The sequence below is a fragment of the Schistocerca cancellata genome, chromosome 2 (genome assembly GCF_023864275.1).
Source record: "Schistocerca cancellata isolate TAMUIC-IGC-003103 chromosome 2, iqSchCanc2.1, whole genome shotgun sequence".
In the NCBI taxonomy this organism is placed as follows: domain Eukaryota; kingdom Metazoa; phylum Arthropoda; class Insecta; order Orthoptera; family Acrididae; genus Schistocerca; species Schistocerca cancellata.
Window position 1 is genome coordinate 931,809,477 of NC_064627.1, and position 19,534 is coordinate 931,829,010.

The 19,534-nt window shown below is 42.1% G+C and overlaps 1 protein-coding gene across 1 annotated transcript in view; it reads right to left on the bottom strand.

Moving 5' to 3' along the window:
* LOC126162896 (myoneurin-like) overlaps positions 1-11,612 on the bottom strand; it is a 69,129-nt gene extending 57,517 nt beyond the window's left edge. The window contains exon 1 of the mRNA XM_049919703.1: positions 11,498-11,612. Within this exon, the coding sequence (XP_049775660.1) occupies positions 11,498-11,504 (7 nt within the window). The 5' untranslated portion in view covers positions 11,505-11,612. The remainder of the gene's footprint in view (positions 1-11,497) is intronic.
* Between the last annotated feature and the right edge of the window lie 7,922 nt (positions 11,613-19,534).

The window sequence follows — 19,534 nt, forward strand, 5'->3', positions numbered from 1 at the left end:
AAAATAGTTTATTCATTGACCAAGGCAAACATTTAATTTTATTTGTGAAATATGTGCCCTATGGAAAGCAGAAGAAAATACTTTCAGCACTTTGCCGTGAATTTTAAAAGAATCTCAAATTAAGCTAGTAACAGTCAGGGTAGATGGGAGGTGCAACGGAAATCCAGTTTGCCATGCAGACTGGAGTTAGTGCAAAGGGCATATCAACAAGTTCACACTTCCAGACTCACCAAGTGCCCTTGATGTGTGCAGTGAAAAAGACTAAAACTGTGTTTCTTATCAAAGAATGGTATATGATATGGATCGACCAAAGGAGGCAGTTGTTTAAGACACTGACATCATGTTTAAGAGGATGGAGTTGGTTCTATCTGACCATCCTGATTTAGGTTTGTCCTAAATAACTTCAGGCAAATACCGGCATTGTTTCTTCATTAAGACCATGGCCGACAACCTGTCCTATTCTCAGAAAGCTATTTGTTTTACGTGCATTATGATGATAAACCCAACACTGTTTTAATAATAATAATAATAATAATAATAATAATAACAACAACAACAACAGTACATGGCAGCTAGAACGGAGAACAATCTCCAATACATTGGGATGGGTAACAGCTGTTGTGGGACACAATCAGTAGGGAAAGGCTGAGGGCAAAGGGGTCAAATGGGGATGATCAAAGATGGAGGCCTTTAGAGGATGACGGCAAGGCAAATATGGCCTTATGGCATATGCTGGAGGGGGATTTCTTAGCAGAGAATGAGTTGACACTCAGAAGAGGATCAGAGTGGTATAGACATTGAACCAGGTTTTCAAATCATCGTGTAATATGTTGATGACTGCATAATATGTAAAACACACAACAATAATAAAGTAACTGAATGCTACTTATTACGGGATATGAAATCCTTGACTGGCCTGTGGAAGCAGATGGGAGAGAGTATGGTACAGGTTTCAGCAAAGGTTGTGAAAGTTTTTCTCAGGACACTGGTGATATTGGGAATACTGCTCAATGGTTATATAGGCAGTGGTAATGGAGTCTGTATTTTGCATTTACATTCATTGATTTTGCTAACTTACAACCAATATTATCAGCTTCCTAACTAACCTAGACCTCAGGCTATGCTACAGGCCAGTCTCTTACCACAATTAATGTTACATTCCATCCAAGAGCTTGCATCACCATATCAATTTTCACTCACTGTTATACAAGGGTCAGGTTGTAACATGGGTGACAACAATGAAGTAGAATGAGATTTTCACTCTGCAGCGGAGTGTGCGCTGATATGAAACTTCCTGGCAGATTAAAACTGTGCGCCAGACCGAGACTCGAACTCGGGACCTTTGCCTTTCGCAGGCAAGTGCCCTACCAACTGAGCCACCCAAGCACGACTCACGCCCCGTCCTCACAGCTTTACTTCTGCCAGTACCTCGTCTCCTACCTTCCAAACTTTACAGAAGCTCTCCTGCGAACCTTGCAGGACTAGCACTCCTGAAAGAAAGGATATTGCAGAGACATGGCCTAGCCACAGCCTGGGAGATGTTTCCAGAATGAGATTTTCACTCTGCAGCAGAGTGTGCGTTGATATGAAACTTCCTGGCAGATTAAAACTGTGTGCCAGACCGAGACTTGAACTCGGGACCTTCGCCTTTCGCGGGCAGGTGCTCCACCAACTGAGCCACCCAAGCTCACAGGAGAGCTTCTGTAAAGTTTGGAAGGTAGGAGACGAGGTACTGGCGGAAGTAAAGCTGTGAGGACGGGGCGTGAGTCGTGCTTGGGTGGCTCAGTCGGTAGAGCACTTGCCCGCGAAAGGCAAAGGTCCCGAGTTCGAGTCTTGGTCCAGCACACAGTTTTAATCTGCCAGGAAGTTTCATATCAGCGCACACTCCGCTGCAGAGTGAAAATCTCATTCTACTTCATTGTTTCAACAATGACGTAGTCATTGTTTCAACAATGAAGTAGTCTGCAATAAAAAACACTAATTTCCAGTTCAAAAACCAAGTGAAACAGGCAGGATTATTTAGAATGGTAAGGGTCTGGAAAGGGGGAGTAAAAAAGAGAGAATAATAATAGACAACAGGAAAACATTAGGATTTGAAGCATGGAATGTCAGAAACTTGAATGTGGTATGAAAGCTAGAAAATCAGAAAATTGAAATGTGAAGGCTAATTCTAGATATAGTGAGGATCAGTGAAGCAAAATGGAAGAAGGTAAGAATTTCTGGTTTGATGAATATAGGATAATATCAGCAGTAGCAGCAAATGGTAAAAGGGTTGGTTTGTGGGGGTTGAAGGGAACAGACTACAAATGTCATCAGTCCCATGCTCCATGACAATAAAGACTCACAAGGTGCAAAAACAAGTAAAAGAGGCAACAAGGGATGACACACGACAAGAAGGACACAGACAAAGACCAGAAAACAAGGAAATAATAGCACATGGAGATTTACAGAGGTTGGCCGACCATGGCAACAAAAAAGGAAAAGCCAACCACCAAGAAACACACTAAAAACCACAATCTAAAACCGTAGGACAAAGGCCAGACTCAAAACAGAAAAGGACACAAACCCTTCGATCGAGCCCCCTGCATGAATAAAACTCAAAACTAGGTCTGCCATTGCAGCGTCATCCGATAAAAGTGCAGGGAGCGTATCAGGCAGTGTAAACATCTGCCTGAGTGCAGTTAAAAAAGGACAGGCCAACAGGATGTGGACCACTGTCAACATTGATTCACAGCGGCAGAGAGGTGGGTCCTCACGGAGCAAGAGATGACTGTGCGTCATCCAGGTGTGGCCAATGCGGAGCTGGCAGAGAACAACTGAGTCCTTGCGGGAGGCTCGTAAGGAGGAGCACCACATGTCAGTAGTCTCCTTGACGGCCCGAAGTTTGTTGGGTGAAGGCAGGATGTGCCATTCTTCGCCCCAGGTGCGAAGTACCTTCTGCTGCAAAACTGACCTGAGGTCACTCTCCGAAAGGCTGGAGAATCGATAGCCTGTTTGGCCAGCATGTCAATACGTTCATTTTCCAGGATGCCAACATGATCCAGGGTCCACACAAAGACCACAGAGTGGTCGCAACGGGCAAGAGTATGGAGGGCCTCCTGGATAGCCATCACCAGATGAGAGCGAGGGAAACACCAGTCGATAGCTTGTAAACCACACAGGGAGTCACTACAGATAACGAAGGACTCACCTGAGCAGCAGCTGATATACTCTAGGGCGCGAGAGATGGCGACCAGCTCACCAGTGAAAACACTGGAGCAATGAGTGTTGTTTATAATGATCCCCTAGGGTAAGAGCATAACCGACACGACCAGCAACCATCAAACAACGTCAGAGTCTTGAAATACGGCAAGGATTGAAAGAAAGTGGTGGCGGAGAGCCTCGGGAGAGACTGAGTCCTTCGGGCCCTGTGACAAATCGAGCCGAAGGTATAGGCAGGGCACGCACCACGGAGGGGGGGGGAGGGGGGTAGATGTATATGGGCCCGAAAAACAGGAGGGAGAGGGAAAAACTCAATCCCAGAGAGAAGAGCCCGGACATGAACTGAGATCGTACACCCTGATCGGGGCCGCCACTCTGGCAGATGGACAGTAATTGGGATGCGTGGGCGAGCTACAAAAGTGGGCGGCGTAAGCAGCCAGTAATCATTGGCGCTGGATCCGTAATGGAGAGACACCAGCCTCCATAAGTATGCTAGTGACAGGGCTTGTGCGGGAAGCTCCAGTGGCAAGTCGGATTCCGCTGTGAAGGATGGGGTCAAGCAACCGCAACATGGAAGGGGATGTCGAACCGTAAGCCAGGCTCCCATAATCTAGATGGGACTGGATTAATGCCTGGAGCAGACCGATCAGCACCCCAGCTGGTGTGACTCAAGCAACGAAGAGTACTAAGATGCCACCAGCACATTTGTTTAAGCTGCCGATATGATGGAGCCAAGTCAAGCGGGTATCAAAAACCAATCCCAAAAACCGATGTGTCTCTACCACCGAAAGAGGTTCGTCATCAAGATAAAGCCGTGGCTCAAGGTGAACAGTGCGACACTGGCAGAAATGCATAACACAGGTCTTGGCAGCCGAAAACTGGAAGCCAGTTGCCTGCTGCGCCTTGCGGAGAGCGCTCTGCAGTTCCCGTTCAGCAGCTGCAATGCCAGTGGAGCTATAGTATACGCAGAAGTCATCAGCATACAAGGAAGGTGAGACAGACATTCCCACCACCACAGTGAGCCCATTAATTACAACTGAAAAGAGGCAAACACTCAAGATGTATCCTTGTGGGACCCCATTCTCCTGAACTCGGAAGGAACTATGGAAGGCCGCAACTTGCACGCAGAAAGAACGAAGCGACAGAAAATTTTGTATGAAAATCGGGACCAGACCCCGAAGACCCCACCTATGAAATGTGGTGAGGATGTGATGTCGCCATGTCGTATCATATGCCTTCCGCATGTCAAAAAAGACGGCAACCAGATGCTGATGGAGGGCAAATGCCGTATGGATGGCAGACTTCAGGCTCACCAGATTATCAGTGGCAGAGCGGCCCTTACGGAACCCACCCTGGGACAGAGCCAGAAGGCTAGGGACTCAAGCAGCCAACTCAACCTCCGGCTCACCATGCGTTCGAGCATCTTGCAAAGAACGTTGGTGAGGCTAATGGGGTGGTAGCTGTCACCTCCAGTGGGTTCTTGCCAGGTTTCAACACACGGATTACGATGCTTTCCCGTCATTGCAACGGGAACTCACCCTCAACCCAAATGCGGTTGAAAAGGTCTAGGAGGCGTTGCTACCAGTCCACCAAGAGGTGTCTGAGCACCTGACAGTGGATGCAATCTGGCCTGGGAGCCGTATCAGGGCAAGCAGCTAGGGCACTTTGGAATTCCCACTCACTGAATGGTACATTGTACGAGTCAGGGTGGTGCGTGTGAAATGAAAGGCTCCGACGTTCCAACCGCTCTTTCAGGAGTGGAAGGCCTGCGGATAATTCGCAGAAATGGAACTGTGAGCAAAATGCTCTGCTAAGTGGTTCGCAATCGTGTCAGAGTCAGTACAGACTGCTCCACTCAGTGAAAGCGCAGGTACGCTGATGGGGGTCCAATAGCTATAGAGTCGCCTAATCTTGGCCCAAACCTGCAATGGAGAGGTACGAAGGCCAATGGTGGAGACATACCTTTCCCAGCACTCCTGTTTGCGCCGGCAGGCTCGCACACGGAGCCGTTTAAAGGCGATGAGATGTTCCAATGAGGGATGCTGCTTGTGACGCTGGAGGGCTCGCCTGCGATCTTCAATCACCTCAGCAATCTCGGGCAACCACCAAGACACAGGCCTCCGCCAAGGGGACACAAAACAACAGGGAATGGCAGCAGATTCTGCAGCAGTAATGATGCCGGTGGTGTCCGAGTGAACCACAGCATCAGTGGCATCATTGGAAAGAGGCTCAATAGTGGCAATGGAGGTGAACAAGTCCCAGTCAGACTTATTCATAGCCCATCTGCAGGTGCGCCCAGAAGAGTGACGCTGTGGCAGTGACAGAAAGATCGGAACATGGTCACTGCTGCACAAGTCATCATGCACACTCCATTGGACACACAGTAATAGGCTAGGGCTGCCGATCGAAAGGTCGATGGCTGAGTACACATGTGCCACACTGAAATGTGTGAAGGCACTATTATTCAAAAGAGAAAGGTTGAGCTGTGCCAACACTTGCTCAACGACGCTGCCTCGGCCTGTTGCCACTGATCCACCCCACAGAGAGTTATGAGTGTTGAAGTCGCCCAGTAACAGAAAAGGTGGTGGCAATTGGACTATCAGTGCAGCCAGGACATGCAGCGGGACATCACCATCCAGTGACGATAGAGACTGCAGACAGTAACAGGCTGAGGCGTCCACACCCGAACAGCGACAGCCTCTAAAGGTGTTTGTAGAGGGCTACACTCGCTGTAAAGAGAGGGAAGGACATAGATGCAGACGCCACCAGGTACCCCCTCATAAGCTGCCCGGTTCTTATAATAACCCCCATAGCCACAGAGAGTAGGGTTTCGCATCGCCGGAAACCAAGTTTCCTGAGGAGCAATGCAGAGGAAAGGGTGAAGGCTGAGAAGTTGTCAGAGCTCAGCAAGATGGTGGAAAAAACTGCTGCAGTTCCACTGGAGGGTGACATTGTCCATGGCTGCGAAAGGCATGAAGGGACCAAGGAAGCAGATTACGCAGCTGGGTCACCTGCTGCCACCGATGGAGTACCTGTGCGAGTGACATCAATTGTGTCTGAGGGTCTGGCTAGATCTAGGTCCTCAGCGGACACCAGAATCTCTACCTCATCCGCAGACGCAGAGGTTGTGGTGGGGTGGGTGCCACCACAAGTTCCTTGGTCGAAGAGGTCTTCTTCTTGAACTTTTTTCGCTGCTCCTTGGGTTTCACTGGCTGGGAGGGCTTCACTGATTCAGTCTGCGGGACGGAGGAGGATTGTGCAGCCCTACGACCAGCTGCTTCTGGGCACATATGCCACTGCCAGGCATCATCTTTCCCACTTGTGGAAACCTGGGAAGGAAGGGACCTAAGGGACCCCTGGCGAGTGAGAGGAACCGAAGAAGTTGGACGCTTCTCCGGCTTAGATGCGCGGATGGACGTCCCCGATCGGTGGGGGGTGTTGCCCCTGAGGTAGGTGGCGCAGGAGCAACAGGGTGGGTAGTGCCCTCCACGGTCAAGGGGGCATGTGGAGTCGTACAACTCGGGGAGCCGACTGGAATTCGCTGAACTGATGGGGCTATCAAGGTTGTTGTAGTGGCGGCATATGAGGAAGTCATTCGCACAGGATGGATTCGTTCATATTTCCTCTTAGCCTCAGTGCAGGGCAGTTGGTCCAGGGTCTTATATTCCATGATTTTCCGCTCTTTCTGTAAGATCCTGAAGTCTGGCGAGCAAGGTGAATGATGCTCTCTGCAGTTGACACAAATGGAAAGCAGGGCACATGGAGTATTGGGAAGTGATGGGTGTCCGCAATCTCGACAAGTGAGGCTGGAAGTACAGCGGGAAGACATATGGCTGAACTTCCAGCACTTAAAGCACCGGATCGGGGGAGCGATATAGGGCTTGACATCACAACGGTAGACCATCACCTTTAATGTATCACCCTCGAAAGCCAAGATGAAGGTATCAGTAGCAATCTGATTATCCTTTGCATCCCGACGAACACGCCGGACGAAATGTACGCCTCGCCGCTCTAAATTGGAGCGCAGCTCGTCATCAGACTGCAAAAGAAGGTCCTTATGGAAAATAATACCCTGGATCATATTTAAACTCTTATGGGGTGTGATGGTAACTGAAACATCCCCCAGTTTGTCACAAGCAAGTAACCTTCGTGACTGGGCAGAGGATGCCATTTTTATCAATACTGACCCAGAGTGCATTTTGGACAAGCCCTCCACCTCCCCAAACTTGTCCTCTAAATGCTCTACAAAGAATTGAGGCTTCGTTGACATGAAAAACTCCCCATCAGCTCTCGTACAAACTAGGAACCGGGGCGAATAAGTGTCGCTGCCATCCTGAGCCTTTCGCTCCTCCCACGGTGTGGCCAGGGAGGGGAACAATTTGGGATCGTATTTCTGAGCGCTGAATTGAGCCCGGGAACGGTTAGAGACTGCTGGCCACCAGCAAGAGATGATGTACCACGCTTCATTGAGGGTCATCCGCCCTGATGCCACCCACTTCAACCAAGGGCCCTCCTCACGGGCGCCACCCAGCCTCAGTAAGGGCCACCTGCCAGGAAGGCCACTGCTGGGAGTCCCGATGCCCCATGGACATAGGCATCTACTCCTTGGCATACATGGGAAGTTAATGGCGCAGGCATCAGCAGAGCTATCCCTGTGTTGTCAGGGGGCTACAGCCAACAGGGAACATGGCGGCCCCACCACAACGGACTGGCTACTGTGCTGGATATTAGGTGCAAGGAAGTCCATAGTCGTCATCTCCGCAGAAAGCAACACTGCACAGTGCATGGTGGAAATCGCACCCAGGAATGTATCCTCGCCCAAGAGATGGAGAACGAGCGGGACTGCAATGTGACAACGAGAAAGCTGGCTAAAGGTCTCAATGCACAATGGACACAATGTACCATGTAAGGCATCCTTCCCCAAATTGGCTCGTTCTTCGGAAGAATTTTGAAAGATGGAGGTAATACATGAGAGGGGACCATCACATAAAAACCAAAACTTGTGAGAATCCTTCTAGTCGCCTCTTACGACAGGCAGGAATACCGTGGGCCTATTCTTACCCCCAAACCCGCAAGGGGTTGGTAAAAGGGAGTAGGATTTGTTATGAATGGGAAAGCAGGGCAGACATTTACTACAAGTAGTTTAGTGATAGGGTTGTTCTGATCAGAACTGTCAACAAAACAATGCCAACAACAATAGTTCAGGTATACATCCCAATATCACAAGCACAACCTTAAAAGTTAGAGAAAAAATAAGAGGATATTGAATGGGAAGTTCAATATGTGCAAGCAGATGAAATGCAGTTGTAGGGGAAGGAACAGAAGAATAAGTTACAAGAGACTATGGACTTTGTAGAGGAATGAGAGAGGAGAAACAATGAGTTCTGCAATAAATTACAGCTAGTAATAGTGAATACACTGTTCAAAATTCACAAGAGGGCATAGAATACTTGGGAAGGGCCTGGAGACATGGAAAGATTCCAAATGCATTACATCCTGCTCAAAGCTTCAAAAATAAGATATTGGATTGTAAGGCGTATCCATGAGCAAATATAGACTCAGATCACAATTTAATAATGATGAGGAGTAAGCTGAAGTTTGAGAGGCTTGTCCAGAAGAATCCTTGTGCAAAGAAGTGGGATACTTAAGTACTGAGGAATGATGAGGGGTGTCAGAAGTTGTCTGAAGTTATCCATACTGTGATAATAAATAAAAGAATAGGGCTACTTCATCTCATCTCAAATCATACAGTTTAAGAGTGAATATGTCACAACATTATTTCAAAGTTTTATGGAAAAAATATATGTTGATATTCCACTAGACACCTCTCAAAAACTATAATATTTTAATTTTCTGATGATTTGTTAAAACATTATGGACCTCTCTACATGAGAGTATTTGTGAAAATTCATAACGAAAGGGAAAATAAAGAAAAACTGTAATAAAATATTACTAGTGACAGAGATCAGACATAATTAAAAAAAAGTTGAAGAAGAATTAGACTGTGAGATACATTGAATGGAATGAATAGTCTAATCAGTACAGGATATAGATTGAGAGTAAACTGAAGAAAGTAATGACAAGCAGCAGAAATGCGATTAATGATACACTTCACTTCACAATTGAGGACCAAGATGTAGAATACGTTAAAAAATTCTGTTACATTGGAAGCAGAAAAATATGGCGGACAAAGCATGAAGGACATAAAAAGCAAATTAGTATAGGCAAACAGGGCATTCCTGGCCAAGGGCAGCTGCTAGTAACAAACATTGACCTTAATCAGATGAAAAAATTTCTGAAAATGTGCATTTAGAGCACGGCATTGTAAGTCAGTTATTCATGGACTATGGAAAAACCAGAAAAGACGACACACAAAGTGTTTAAGATGTGGTGCTAGTAGCATTTTGATATTTAGGTGGACTGAGAAGTTAAGAAATTAAGAGATTCTCTGCAGAAACAGCAAAGAATGGAACATATGGAGATCACATTTAAAGTGTGATACTGAACCCTTTCCCCTCCTCCTCTGAGCTCTCGGTTGTGGTGACAGACTGATCTGTGATGCAACCCGAAGTCTAGGTTGGGTTGGAAGGTAAAAATTGGGTTAGAGTTAGCGAAGCCAACAAATGTAAACAAAGAAAATCTAGTTGTGGAAACAAATTTATCCATAGAAAAGCCTAATATTTACACTGAACCATACTGAAAAACGCTATGTAGGTCCAATACATGAACTTTTACCTACTTCACTGACAAGAAGGGGGCAGGCTGATTACGAATGTGTTAACTTATCAGGAAATAACTTTCATGGTACTAGAGGGAGCTGTTGAGAGTAAAAAACAGTATTAAAAGACAGAGTTTGTGAAACATCCAACAAATAATTGAGGATTAATGGTGAAAGATATTGGCACAAGTGAGGAATTCGTGGTATGCTGTACCAAACCAGAAGACTGATGAAAAATTAATATTACAAACAATATACTGGGACAACCAAAAACTGGATTCAAACACAAATTGTTGCATTTGATGTATACTAATATTTCTATGGAAATCCAAGTTGGAGTCCTGGTTTGGTGCAAATTTTCAAAGGTAAGAACATAATTACTACAACGCAAGTTTATCATTTCTGAACGGCTTTTGGTGACATTATTCCGTATCACAGCATCTTTTTGATTTAATCCTAATTCATCATATTTCAATGAGTTTAATTCCATTAATAATACAAACTTAAACTTGACGAGAAAAAATTTGGCAAACCGCATTTGATAATTAAAAATGAGTGTTCTCTGTCAGATACATTGTGATGAACATATGTATAGCAGCTTGTCTTCACATACTAGTTGTACGTACAATTAATTCTTGGGTTTTCTTGGGCCAATACCCCCGAACAATGAAAAACGTGTCTCTTACATGAACAATGTTAGTATAGGCACCAAACTGTACTGAACATTAAGTAAAATGGCGATAACTACAAAGCAATTATGGCGATAATTACAAAGCAAAAAGCCTAATCAATAACAGCGCAATGAAGAATTTTATTACAGCGACAAAATCACAATAAAAATTTAATTATGAATGTAATGTTAAGAAAGAAAACTGAGTATTTTTTGTGTGGTCTATCTACAGCATCCAATTGCTATAAATAGGCTACTTAAGGCAGAAATAAACAGAATTATGGACGTATCAATGGTGTACTTCTGTTGCTGTCTTTATCATTATTACTTAAAGCAACTGTTAAATGCAACTGTCCAATGCTTTCGACTAAGAAATTCCTTAATCTCTCAAGACTTCACTGTAGCATGTAATGATCTGCGTTACGACAAAAACAATTTAGCTTTTCAATAGTGGATATAGCCAACAATTGAGGGAATTAAGCCACAAATAATAGTTCAAGCGTCTTTAATTCTCATGAGTCTAATATTCCATGGTCCGTGCTCGAAGGACGAAGCAGTGTCAATTCTCACAATTTACAAAGCTTGCATGCTGATACCCAACAGCATAATCGAAAATTCCTTCTACAAGTGACATGATGCTCAACGTCACAACCGCCGCTATTTACATCGCAATAGATATTATTAGCACTTGAGAAGCGTATGAATTATAACACAATTTTAGTGTTGTGTCACATATCACAGGAAACGAAACAATCAAGTAAACGAAAAAAGAGAGAATAGTTTTTACACAAATGTTTACGAAAGAAAGCGAAACTTGTTTGTTTTCAACTGCATCACTGGTGTATCTACTCAAATTACGCAGCAAACGCACATGAGCACATCCAAAACTTCCAAATTTTCTTACTAACCGCCCATTTCCGTTTGTTACGCCAACTGCGTAAGAAAAACATACATTAAATCCTTTAAATACAACAATAAGTTAAAATTCCCACTCGATACAACTCCTTCACAGCTTAAAATCGATACCACTATCGACAATCTATTGTCATTCGTATATGCGCGACAGTATTCTAGTAGGTCGATATCTATGAAGCATTGCCAGCGAAATCCTTGCTTTTACCCATATCGCATTGACAGTGTTCGTACTTAGATCTACGCTAATAGATACAAAAACTACAGGGTGACAAAACAAGACTGCTCTCCAAACAGTAAACTCAAAAACGTATTTCCATAGCGAATGAGAAGTTCTACATGTACACACCAACCAATGCGTGCTTCCCATTTTTCGCCCTTGAAACACCGGTCTGACACACTGGCATGACCGCCAGAAATGTTACATATCGCAACAAAATGGTTTTTTATCGAGTAATCTTTATTGAGGCTACACTTCAAGGCCAGCTTACTCTTGTCGTCAGGGCTCCTTCACGTTACGGGACTGTCACGTCATGGTGAGTTCCCATTGTTCGTCACGTCACGACATTTTAAGCGGGGTTTACACGGGCATGTTTGGTCCACGTTGACTTACGCGTGTCAAGATGAGTGTATGAACACCCAAAATCGCACGTCGTCGCTACTGGCGCACTTAGAAATGAAAGTTGAAGCCGGATCTACTGACTTGCCCACTTTGGCTCCCCCTCTACTTTTTCATCGTCTGCGCGGAATGACTCTTCTTACCGAGTGACATTCAATCTGTTTTTTTCCCGTTCTAGAGGTGACATCGTACAAATTTTATTTTGTTTCCGAGGTCTGAAATACAAGGGTAACGGTCGTTACAGTATACTATACAATTTCTGCAACTCTACAAAGAACATCCGTGTTTCTGGAAGTATGGAAGTAGAGAAGGAAGAAGCGATAAGAGACATTATAAACTGAATGAGGAAAAATGTATCACATATTAATGAAAATGAAATAAAAGCCAAAATCCGAAGTTTACGAAATGCATACATGACAGAGAACAAGGTTAAGAATTCGTTGAGGAGTGATCCTTCAGGAAATGAAATTTATAATCCAACATTTCCCTGGTTTTCTTTTGCTGATCGGTTTTTTAGAACACTGCAATAGCGAGAGAAGCAAAATAACTTTCTGAAGCATCTCGCATTTGAGAATCTTTTCTCTGAATAATGTGCCTAGGAGCCTCAATATATGTTCAAAACTATACCTGTTCATTCGAAAATGGTTTTCGAAGTAAGCTTTTTTCTCATTTTCGAACTCCCTAACCAGCATTCTAGACGCTCCCAACTCATTTCTCCTCGCAATCCACTTTCGAACACAATATCGGTATTTTCTCTTTTCCATACTCAAGCGTTCAGCAAATTTTTGAATTGCAATTTAAGCAACGACTCGAATGCCCTCACATGATAATTCAGTTGGCGCCATGTTGAACAACTAAATTGGATTTGCCTGGACTGAACATTTTCACGTCCTTGTGAATGGCCACCGGCGCACGTTGAAGTCAGTTGGCGTACGTGAACACCACTGTCAGTCAGTGCATGTCACGTGATCTCAACTAGCATGGATAATTTCAGCTGTTTTTTCGCAGTAATTGCGGTATTCGCAAAATTATTCTCAACTGTTTTTATGCGCCGAATGCTCATGCGCAATGCAGTAGCTAATGTACACGGATGCTGGAGTCCTCATTTGTACGAAGATGACTGTCATTGGACCCAAACGGTTTGCAGCTAGCGAAGGAAGACAGAAGTGCAAGACAACGCAAAGAAGAGTGCGGATCCAAAAAATGTCTTTACATAATGCAGAAGGTTACGAGCTGCCATCACATTCGGTGAAAAATTGGTTTGTTTTAGTTGCTAGTCCAGTGTAAATTTTTGCACAGTAGTCATCCATATGTTTTCCTTCAAGATTTATAATTTTTCTTTACATTTTGCATTTGGTTTTTAATAGTTCAAGTGCCTTATTTGCATTGGGGTTAGCTAGTGAAACCACATATGTATTGACAATTGACGCTTGCAAAACTGTTTCACACACAATCCACAAAGCTTCTGAACAATAAATAAGTCTACCACAAATGCATATTTAAACAAACAAATCTAATACATTACCTAATGGTATACTTAAAAAAAAAGCATTTTGCCACTGTTGGATGCAATCTTACCCACCCACACGTCACTGTTAAAATTCTCGCTCTCTGCAAAAGTTTTGAAAGTTTTGAGATGCTTAAGGTATACAAAACAAAAACTTCTTACTTATCTTCATTTTTCGTTGTTGTTGTAACCAAGGTTTGTGTCCAGGGGCACATTCTTGTGGGTGAAATTTTCATTTAATGTTGTGGGTTTCTGATGACTAAATAACTGATGAAGATTTGTCTGTACATTTCTTGAATTTTATTCTTTCTCACATTATTAAATATCACAGAGTGTTTACAATTTCCACTTAATATTCCAAATTGCATTGTTAGTGTCGATCATATAAATATGTCTGTCTCCATCTGAGGCATGCTCACTATTTCTTACATTCTACCTCTTAATATTCCAAATTACATTGTTAGTGTCGATCATATAAATACATCTGTCTCTATCTGAGAAGTGCCCACTATTTCTTACATTCTACCATACTCACAATATTCCAAAGAGTTTACAAAGTGAAAGAGTTTACATACTTCCTTGACAAAAGAAGAATCGTTACCGGGTTATAGCATTATTTTATAAATGAATTCAGAAAAAAATAATAATTAATTTCAGATATTTCTAAAAGATGAGTTATTTTAACCTTTAGTACATATCGATTGTAACAATTGAATTTCTTTTTATACATTTTAGTCTGCAATATAATACATCATATACAAAATCAAATGAAATTCTTTCAGTGAAACATCCGAGAATGTTAATCTATACTAGTTAATGTTAGAAGGTGGTGTCCCATTACAATATCCCTCTCATAAAATTTGGAAACAGTGTGTTTACAATATTTTGTGACAGACTATAAGGTTTGCCAAACAGTGTACAAAATGATGCCCAGGATGGAATATATATGTAAAGAAGTATGTGATATATCACATATTACAGAAAACATAAGAAAAATATCTGCTACACAAAATATCTACTATACAAGTCATAATCTATACATATGTCATGATATGCCATTCAGATTTTCAGATCTGTGGAACATAGTGTCACAAGACAAACAATACAAGGTCAAAACTACAACACTGCATCACTAAATTATAGAAATAATTACAGATACAAGGTAAATTACTAGAATTACAAATTTTAACTTTAATCCAGGCAATCAAACCTTCAAAATATTCAAAAGAGAAGAGAAAAAAATTTCAGAGTCCGAGTATACAAGGAGTGAACCAAGTCAAATACTCGCTATGATGGATACAGACCAGCAAAAATGTACTCAGTCATGAGTAGGAATCTGTCAGCCACATAAACCAGAGTACTGAGGATATATGAAAGAACAAAGTAATGGAAAAATATTATGACCAAAGTTTATGATGTGTGGATCGACCCATGAATCCAGACCAAACTGGGTACAAACCAGCAAAGAATGTTTTGACACAACAAAATGAATTAATCATATCAAAAAGTTCATTTATATGCAAAGAGTAGCTGAAACTTCAAAAGGGATACCAGCTGTGTCATTCATGACATTAGCATTGGTTAAAGTAACTGAAATGGCGAGGGTGCAGAGATGTGAGAGTGGTGAATGACTGAGTCCACTCTCACCAGAAACGTTTGATAATTTATTTCACTCCAACAGTTTACATAAGACACATGATGCTAACCTCAGCACACTTGATTATTAAGTTAAGCCATTGTAAGATGATTATTAATTGTTAGAGACACAAATAAATAAATCATATATTACCAAATCAAAATTATTTAAAGACACTGATAACTAGCACAGACCACACACCTCCAAAAATTATTTAAAAGTGCCAATAAATAAATCACACACAGAAAACATAAAATATATTTAAAGGTGGCAATAAGTAAAACAAACAGTATAAACATGGTAAACTTTCCTTTAAAAGGATCTCTGTACCTTAAATTTAATAATGGACAGAATTCCAATAACAAAAAATAAATCACAACACACAGCTTATTTACAGTTCCAAAGTGGAGGCCAGTAAATGATGAAGAGAGTCAAGGATTCATAATGGAAAATTTAGTGCAGAAGCTGGTATAAACTTATTTACATTTGGCACATGTTCCAACAGGCTGCCCCACAAGGTATAAATGGGTACAGTAAAACAACTAGGTTTTACAGCACTAAAACCGAAAAAAATATTACTCCACATGAGATAACATATTAAAACAATAAACCTAATTTACGTGAGGGTACAAGAGCTGCACCCTTTCCACAACTCAGCAGCATTTATCAAATTAAGGCTAATTTGATAAATAACTCTCTTAACAATCCAGCCCCTTTGGCCCAGCTATGTATATTTAAAGTGAGTTCCAGCTAATACCTGGGGCACCACATCTGGGGAATTTAAGGACTGAGTTATTTGAGAGGAGCACAAAAATTACTATTACCTCTCTTTTCAGAATCTTGAAATGAAAAGCACACATACATCTAACATACTCTGCCTGGCACCTGGTTTCTAAACCTGAAACACAGAAACAATCTTTGATGACACATAGATGATGGAAATGCTACTTATGCATGAGCACTGCCAAATTTTATCCACGAAAGTAATATGTTCAGTCACTTAGGTTCAACTAAATATCATTATGATGCAACTTGGCCAATAGAAGCACAAAATTAAAGCAAATGCTGGTAATGAGGGATGCTATGATCTCACAGTGGGCACACCACACCTTCACGAATGGATCAAAATCTGGATCTGCCACATGGAAACGCTTCAGAACAGCAATAGAAGGCTTTGACAAAGAAACTCAATAGTTTATATGTGGCTACCAATCACATAACCAGCTCCAAATTGAGAAACCCATCGCCTTTCCAAGTTGGTGACTACCACTAAGGGTGGGCAATGCTGATAATCTCGCCATTCCGTCCAAGACTTTTGCACTATGCTAAAACCAGCGTATACAGAACCTATGCAGTCTCATGAAGCGCCATGGTAGTCTCCCAGCACCACAGGTCGAGGCACTGACACTAGTCACAGGATATCGACAGGTAGGTATCAATCTCCCACCATCCCTCATCAAAACCTGACACAGGTAGCCCAGTTTCTTCAGTCCATTACATAGCAGCTTTTGCTTTGGCACTACCTAATTTGAGCTGACTCAAATGTCACTCGACTTTCTCACGCGTTTTAAGGTCCTGGAGTAATAATCTGAGGGCAAACACTTAATGACCTTACATGGCCCAAGAAATCGGGGCAACAGCTTCCCTGTGATGCCCTGTGCCCATTTGCTTTGCCCTCAGAAATTCTTCAAATAAACAAATTCTCCACAGTCAATGAAGTGTAGTGTCTCCCCCCAGTGGTAATGATGAGGCTTTCTTTGATGTGCAAGAGAAATGTTATATTTCGCTGCCTCCCATTGAGCCCTGGTGTCCTCATGATTAATATGTTCAGGTAATAGATCACTCAACAACCACTAATTACTCAATGATGAAGTAAGGTGGAGTGCAAATATTAGTTTGGCAGTTGTCTTATGTGCCTCATAGCAGGCAGTATTAAAGGCTAGACTAAGTCAGTTCACAGAACTATCCTAATGTATCTATGAATGATAATGATGAATTATTAAAGCAGATTTCAGATCCCCATTAATATGTTTCACAAAAGACAGCTGAGGGTAATACGAGGTTGTTGTCACATGAGAAATGCCATTATCAAAATCAATTTTTTCAGTTCATGTGATGTGAATGCAGAAGCATTGTGATCATGAGGAAACTGTTGTACCGATTTTGCGGGCCTTGTAGGGTCATTAAGAGTTTTTCCCCTGACAGCATCTTGCTCCAAAAACTCAAAACACATTAGAAAATAAGGGCACATTTGAATCAGCTGAAATTACGTAGAGCCGAATCAGAGGCTGGTATGTATCAGATTACAGAAACTGGGCTGCCCACTCCAGCTTTTGCTTTAAGGGATGGGGATGGGTGGGATAAATACGTTTGCTTGAATATCCTGTGAGCTAGAATCAGTTCCACTCTGGGGTCTTAGGAGCATTCTTTGACACACTGTAAGAGGGGATGAGTTATATGCACCAGTTTTAGCATGGCGTGCAAGCTTATTAATGGTTGTCATCTTGGAATGATGATGGGTTTTTCAGTTTTTTGGAGCAGGCTTTGTGACTGGTAGCTACATATAAACTACTCAGTACCTTCATGGCCTTCTGTTGCTTATCAGGAACATTTCCATTTCCTGTTTCTGGTCCAGTTATGAAGGTTATTTTCCTCAAACAAGTCAGCCCCAGCACACCTCTTATTCCCATTGCCAAATAACCTGCAAGAAGAAGCAGCATGAGCAACGAACTGCCTGCCAAATAATCACGCAGTCTCTTGCCACTGAAGTGGCGAGGATGTGGAGATCATGTAGTCATAAGTGACTGAGCGCATGATCGACAGAAACCTTTTACAGTTTATTTTGCTCCAACAATCTACATAAGGCACACACTGGTAACTTGACCATACTTGACTATTAATTTAAGCACACATAGGATAGTTATTGAACTGTGTAATAAAGCTAGTAAGTATATTGTGTGCATTCGGGAGGACGATGGTTCAATCCCGCATCTGGCCATTCTGATTTAGGTTTTTCGTGATTTTTCTAAATCGCTCCAGGCAAATGCCAGGATGGTTCCTTTGAAAGGGTAGGGCCGACTTCCTTCCGCTTCCTTCCTTAATCTGATGAGACTGATGACCTCGCTGTCTGGTCTCCTTCCTCAAACAACCCAACCCCTATATTGTGTGCTATCAACAGCAAAATAATTTACAGGTGCCAAAAAGTAAATCAGACAATATGAACATCAAAAAATTATTTAAAAGCGCTATACAGGTACATAAAGGAAAAGTCCTGACACACTATGATAAACGTTATTACCAATGACAATAAACACTAGCGCAGACACTGTAAGCATCGGCAAAGAGATATTTTGCTACGCCGGAAGGTGAAAGACAAATGATGGAAACTTTTTTCAATTGTTTTGACAATTATTAGAGAGACTCTGTCGTTAGTTCTCGTAGCGAGAAGACGTATTTCTTGTGATACAGTATGTTTTCTGAATAATAATTTGATGAAAATATGAAGTCTGAGAGTTAGTTTTTGTGCAACACCATGAAAGTTTTATTTTCTTCCGCGCATTATTCCAATTTCATGTCACTGTAGCTGCCTGCATCAGAAGAGGAAGTCTGGTTAAGAATCAATATTGTACACATGATCGAGAATGAGAACTAATTATGGCAGAAGGAGAACCATTTAACCAACTTGTGTAAATCTCAACAGCAAAGCGAATACAGGAATTGATGTAAGTTAAAAGTGAAAGACATTGCATTCCCTTAAAAATCTATAAGGAATCAAAAAGATAAAAGTGCAAAAAATTAATTTGTTTGATTAATTATATTATATTATATTTTTAATATAAATTTGCACAACAGCAATAAATAAATCAGACACTATAAACCACAAAATATTTTTAAAGGCAACAAAAAGTAAATAAGACAATATAAAGAAACAAGAATTTTCTTTAAAAGGATCTCTGTGTCTTAAATTTAGTAATGGACAGAATTCCAATAACAAGAGTTACATTACAGCCCACAACTTATTTATAATTCCAAACAGCAGGCCAATAAGCAAAGAAAATGATGACAATGACTCATCTTGAAAGACTTCATTTGGCACAGATCCCAACAGGCCATCCTGCCAGATATAAATGGGTACAGTAAAACAGTTAGGTTTCAGAGCTCTAAAAACGAAAAATATTTCTCCATATGGCATAACATCTTAAATCAATTACACATAATTTAAGAGAGTGCTTCAGAGTTGCACCTTTACCACAACTCAGCAGCTTGCACAC